The 6000-nt window shown below is 47.2% G+C and overlaps 1 protein-coding gene across 1 annotated transcript in view; it reads left to right on the top strand.

Annotated features, from left to right (window-relative positions):
- Positions 1-6000, top strand: part of BEST1 (bestrophin 1) — a 30296-nt gene extending 24296 nt beyond the window's left edge. The window contains exons 10-11 of the mRNA XM_029583018.1: positions 3099-3250; positions 4692-6000. Of these exons, the coding sequence (XP_029438878.1) occupies positions 3099-3250; positions 4692-5871 (1332 nt within the window). The 3' untranslated portion in view covers positions 5872-6000. The remainder of the gene's footprint in view (positions 1-3098; positions 3251-4691) is intronic.

The raw sequence follows: 6000 nt of genomic DNA on the forward strand, positions 1-6000 counted from the left end.
GCCCAACCAGCATCTCGTGAGCTGCATGCATTGCCTGTGGTGTCAGCAAGTCTCCTGGAGAGTGTAGGTGCCAAGAAGGTATGGGAAAGGGAGAGAGCTGCTGCAGGCTGTGGAAAGGTTGATAGGAATAATTTTACATAGTGCAGCAATGCTGAGGCTAGGAGCACTCACTGAGTGAGCACATGAACAGCAGAAGGTGTATGTGTGTGTGTCTGCTTTGTGTCTTGAGAGACAGTGACTGTTGAGTGACTATGTGTGTTTCTGTCTGAGAGAGTGTGTGCCTGTCTACTGTGTCTGTAAGAGAGTGATTCTATATGTGTGTGTGTGTGTGTGTGTGTGTGTGTACAAGAGGAGAAATTTCCCCATCCCCTGTATAAATTCACGGAAATTTCAGGGTGAATGGAAATCAAAAGTTCCCAGGTATGGAAAGTGGGGATTTTTAAAACCCTTATTAGTTTTAATTATTGGCTGTTATTTGATATCTGCTATTTTTAAATAATATTGATATTTGGGAAATGTGATGAGTTTTTAATAATTGGCTGTTTTTGAAAGATTCTTATATTTTTACTATTATCATTGATGTTTTATATTCCTTAATTTTATTGTTTTAAGGAATGGCAGTTCTATTTTCCCATTGTCGCTCTGCATACAATCTGGCTTGTTGAAGTATGGTCTCTTTATTCTGTATTTAGTGAGGGTCTGTCTGTGCTCTGCATGTGTGACTGAGGTGAGGATTAAGCTGGCATGTAGATTCTGTGTAGGGATTTATAACAGCCTGGCTTGTTCTGTTTTCATAATAGGTGTATTGGTGTTTAGTGCCTGATGTAATATTTGCAGTGTTGCCTTTTCATAGTTAGGGATTTTACTGTTTAAGGGCTGGCAGTTAGTGCTCTTTTAGTATGGGAGGTTTATTATATTGTCTTTGTACTTCAGTTTACTCTGGGCCTTCTGAGGGCACAGCCCATACCCAATAAGCATTACTATAGGCCTAATACTATCTGCATTCCGAATGTGATATTTTTACCTCAGAAAACTACTCTCAATGTCCTTTTTCATGTAAGATTGATTATTGTAGATGCAAAATGTTTAATTGTCTGTGGTGAGAGTGAGAGCACAAGGCTGTAAATTTTGCCTAGGGTGCCTAATGCCCTTGCCCAGCCCAGAGAGAGTGCGCCACACAAAGGCCCTGCTATTCACTTTTGGGGAAAAGGTGGGAGACAGGGTTCCTTGGAGTGTGGCAGGGTTGCACGCTTCCGAGAAACATTATCACTGGCACGCTATCTGCCGCTCCTCTGGGAACTCTGACCCCCTGCTTCCCCCCCACCCCCCCCCCCCTTCTGCAGCATTTCAAATCAACTAAAGGGCCAGACTACAAAGAAATCCCCCTTGTACTGTACCTTAAAGGAGAGTAGGAGAGGGGTGTGTGTGTGGGGGGGGAGGGGGGTGCCATCTCATCCCTCGCCTCAAGCATTGCCTTCAGCCACCCCTGCTCAGGCCTAAGCACTTTTTCAGTTAAAGTTCATCGAAATGACATTGCAGTATATCACCCGCATGTGGAAGGAGCTCCAGTCTTCCTCCACCTGTTAGTATCAAAGTTCATAAGAGATTTCTGGCATTTCAAGCCTCTGGTCAGGAAACCTCCCATGCTTTGGGATCTCAATGCATTCCTTACTCAACTCTTGAAATCTCCCTTCAAACCTCTTGAGTGAGTGGGCATAAAGTTTCTCATCTGGACAGTGTTGCTTCTTGTACCTGTCACTTTGGCTCGAAGAGTAAGTGAATTGCAGGAGCTGGTTTCCTACTTATAATGCCTGCGGTTTTTTCACAACAAGGGTGGTCCTGCATAGTCACCCCGTTTTTACCAAACGTTGTATCTGCATGCCATGTTAATCGCACACAGAGGAAAAAGGGCTCTTCACCTCTTGGACTGCAAGAGAGCCATAGCATGTTACTTGAGAAGAATGCAACCGCGTTGTCAAGCTTCTCACCTGTTCGTTTCCCTTGATCCCAATAGATTGGAAGAAGTAGTTGCAAACTCTGTCCAATCAGCTAGCAGACCGTATCATATACTGTTTCGCATTGACTGGCGGGGACATTTCAGACTCTGTCGAGGGTCATCAAGTGAGAGCCATAGTGACTTCAGAGGCTCATCTGAAGACCACTTTCATTGAAGACATGTGCAAAGCTGCTACTTGATTACCAGTTCACACATGTCTTGACAATATGTCTGGAAGGAGCAGTAACCTTGGACGAGCAGTTTTGTGCAGTCTGTTCACCCAGTAGTCCTCTAGCAATTGGTGGAGTCTGGGTTGCTTGGAACGGTAGTTGCTCCACACAGCAGCATCTCAGCTTGGGACTCCTTGTGAGTAATGGCTAATTCATACTTGCTTGTTGATGGAGAAAGAAAGTTTGCTTACTTGCAGACAGGGTTCTTTGTAGTCAGCAAAATGAATTAACCATTCTTAATCACCATTCACCTGCCTGGAGAGTCGACTACCTCGCTAAAGCATAAGCTCTGGTAGAGACTGAAGGATTCACGAAGCAGTGCATGCTCAGTACTGAGTTCTGGGAGCGGAGTCAATGACGACACCGTCAGATGACGTCAGCCATGCGCAATGGCTAAATCATCCTACTGTCTACAGAAAACCTAGTTTGGGGGGAGGGATGGTGGGGAACTTGCTTTACAATACGTTATTACTAACATATACTGAGCTGCAGCCATGTGTTTTGTCTTGTAGAATGTGAGCACCATGTAGCTGGGTCTTCCTCTTATATACTGTATGTCCGTACAGTGCTGTGCACATCTTGTAGCATTATATAAACGATTAATAGGAGCAGTCAGAGTGCAGTGATAGCATAGCATCATGAGTATGACAATGCAATCTTCCAAGCTAAACTCCCAGTTGCCTTACTGCAAAAAGAATGCACTTATTTTGGCTGATGCCCCTTGCAGACATGAAACAGTACAGCTTCCAGGGCCTTGAAAAATGAAAAGCTGGGCACCTTTGTAGAAGGGGGGGGGGAGAGAAATAAATGATGTGGAGATTAGGACTGAGAGAGCTGGTCTTCTGCAGTACTCAGGAATGTTTCTGTCCCAGGTGTCCCTTCTCGCCGTGGATGAAATGCATCAGGATCTGCCAGCACTGGAGAAGGATCTGTACTGGAATGAGTCAGACCCCCAGCCCCCCTATACGGCTGCCACTGCAGAGCACAGGAAGCCTTCCTTCCTCGGCTCAACCTTTGATATCAGGTACCTGGAAGCTTGGAGCAAGTCTGGCTCACAGAGTTAGACAGAAGAGTACATGTGCATATACTGAACATACAGCACATATAAACAAAGGGAGTTAGATATAAAAAAAAAAAGGGAGGGGAGGGTCTCAAATACAGCTGAACTTCCATGTTAGAAATATCCGAGGACTTGGATCAATCCAGGAACTCAATGCTTGGGACTCCAATCTGTGGAGAGGGACCTGGGTTCCATTCCACTCCCTGGCTTGGCCGGGGCTGAGAATGCCGCAGAGCTAGTGGACAAACCCCCAGGGGACAGGGAGCCACGGATTTCAGGTCCAGGATGGCAGAGTTCCTGAAACAGCTCTGCTGCATGGCCCTCGGTCCAGGACCATCACTGCAATGATTGGGCTAAAGTACATTGGGGGGGGAAATGCCCAGGTTACTGTGAATGCATCAGATCTCAGTCCAGCTTCTGAGTGCTCACTAAAAATAAATGTAAGGAGTCAAGGCAAAGTTTATACTTTAAGCATAAATACATCATTAACAGGCCGATTCAGAAAAACGTGCGGGAGAGCAGGTGAACGCCCACTCTCCTGGGCGCGCAATTCAGGAGGGTGGCCTATGCAAATGAGGGCCCGCGGTAAAAAGAGGCGCGAGGGACACTACCGCGTCCCTAGCGCCTCTTTTTTGACGGAAGCGGTGGCTGTCAGCGGGTTTCACAGCCGACGCACAATTTTGCCGGCGATGGCTCTCAAACCCGCTGACAGCCACGGGTTCGGAAACCGGACGCCGGCAAAATTGAGCGTCCGGTTTTCAACCCGTGAGCCGATTTAAAACTAATGATTTTAAACTTTTAGGACCTCCGACTTAATATCACCATGATATTAAGTCGAAGGGTGCACAGAAAAGCAGTTTTTACTGCTTTTCTGTGCACTTCCCCGGCAGAAATTAATGCCTACCTTTGGGTAGGCGCTAATTTCTGAAAGTAAAATGTGTGGCTTGGCTGCACATTTTACTCTCTGTATTGTGTGGGAATAACTAATAGGGCCAACAACATGCATTTGCATGTTGCGGGCGCTATTAGTTTCGGGGGGGTTGGACGCGCGTTTTCGATGCGCTATTACCCCTTTCTGAATAAGGGGTAGAGCTAGCGCGTCCAAACGCGGGGTAACAGTGCGCACTGTACTGTATTGGCCCGTATGTGCTTCAGGATCTTACTGATGCAATTCCCTTGGCAGGCAGTGCCAGATGCTACACATTTATGACTGACTATATCTACTGTCCCTGACTGTCTGTTCTATTGCATTGTTTTGTTGAAAGATGACATTGATGCATCTCTGTCTTCTTTGGATAAACTCCCTTTTAAGTCATTTATTTGCTGTAGAAATGGTAGGGAAGCTGACGAGAAGTGTTCCTTGTGCAGTTTCCACACTAAGGATGGCATTTCTGTTCTCTTGCAGCATGCAGAAAGAAGAGATGGAATTTCAGCCACTAGAACAAATCAATGAGTATGAGGAGGCAAAGCACTCCACACCATTCCTGGGTCACTTCAGCCACCTCCTGGGAGTCCAGTCCCCCGCTTTCTCCAGGTCCAACTCCCGTATGAACCTTCTGTTCAGAAGGAGAAACGGCAACTTCTCCCATTTCCCCCACTACCTCTACCAAGATGTGGTTAATTGTGGCTTAGGCAAGCCAGAGGGCACTGGCTCAGGCACCAAGACATCTTATGCGTCTCAGCAAGGATACCGCCCCCAGTTGGGCTCCGATTGTCCCGACCAGTTCAGCAGTGCTAACGCTGAACTGCGGGAGGTCGATGCCTTCATCTCAACCCCATACTATGAAAGACCTGGGTTTTACAGTGCCCCACAGACACCACTCAATTCTATCCCAATGAACTTTCCACCGCGCCGCTATGGGCGAAAGAAGACGCCTACACTGGCCAGCATTTCAAGAGCTAAGTCCCCCACCAGGACCGGTGACATGGACGAAAGTCTCAGCCCATTGGCTTCCGGCACCAAAGAAACTTTTATTTATCCACCTGAGAGGGGCAAAATCCAGGACATATTAGTTATGGCAGCAGAAGTGAAAAACAATAACAAGGGCCCAGAGGTATTTCCCCAGCCTCCTGTCAGCCCTAGACTGCTTTCCAAAGCATCAGACAGCCCTAGGTCCCCATCCAAGAAAGAAACTACCCAGCTGGAGAGGCATGGAGGCCTCCAGCTCTCTCTGAGGAGGGGGTTCAAAGGCCATCAGCATGCAGGGTTGACCCTGGAAAACCCTGTCCTGACCCCAACCCTGGAACCCTCCAGCAGCTTCCACACTCCTGGGATGAAAACACCAAGCAAGAGCCTCGTCTTCTCCTTCACGCCTGTCACATCCCCATGCCTGGAAAGATCAAGATTTGGGATCAACATTGCTGGCTCTTTGTCAGGTTCAGATGCTGCATTTAGCTCTCCCAGCCCAGGTGGAGGAGAAAGCTCTGGAAACAGCAGTCACATGGAGCACCCTGGGGCAGAGTGCTCCTCACCCAAAGACTCCGGTATTTCTCTTCTAGATGGAGACTTTGTTGACCTGATGGAGGTAATCATGGAGGCTGGAGAGAATATGCCCGACGAAGGAAAGCTAGACAGATACAGCTGAACACCTCAAGAAGAAGCTTCAGTGGAAAAGTAAGCCATCTTTAAACAGTGGCTGCACAGAGTCTGCGAAAATTGAACGTCATCATTTTTCCAAATTAAAGTTGAATTCTGCGTACATCCAATAAAATTA

Source organism: Rhinatrema bivittatum, chromosome 17 (assembly GCF_901001135.1).
Source record: "Rhinatrema bivittatum chromosome 17, aRhiBiv1.1, whole genome shotgun sequence".
Lineage (NCBI taxonomy): Eukaryota > Metazoa > Chordata > Amphibia > Gymnophiona > Rhinatrematidae > Rhinatrema > Rhinatrema bivittatum.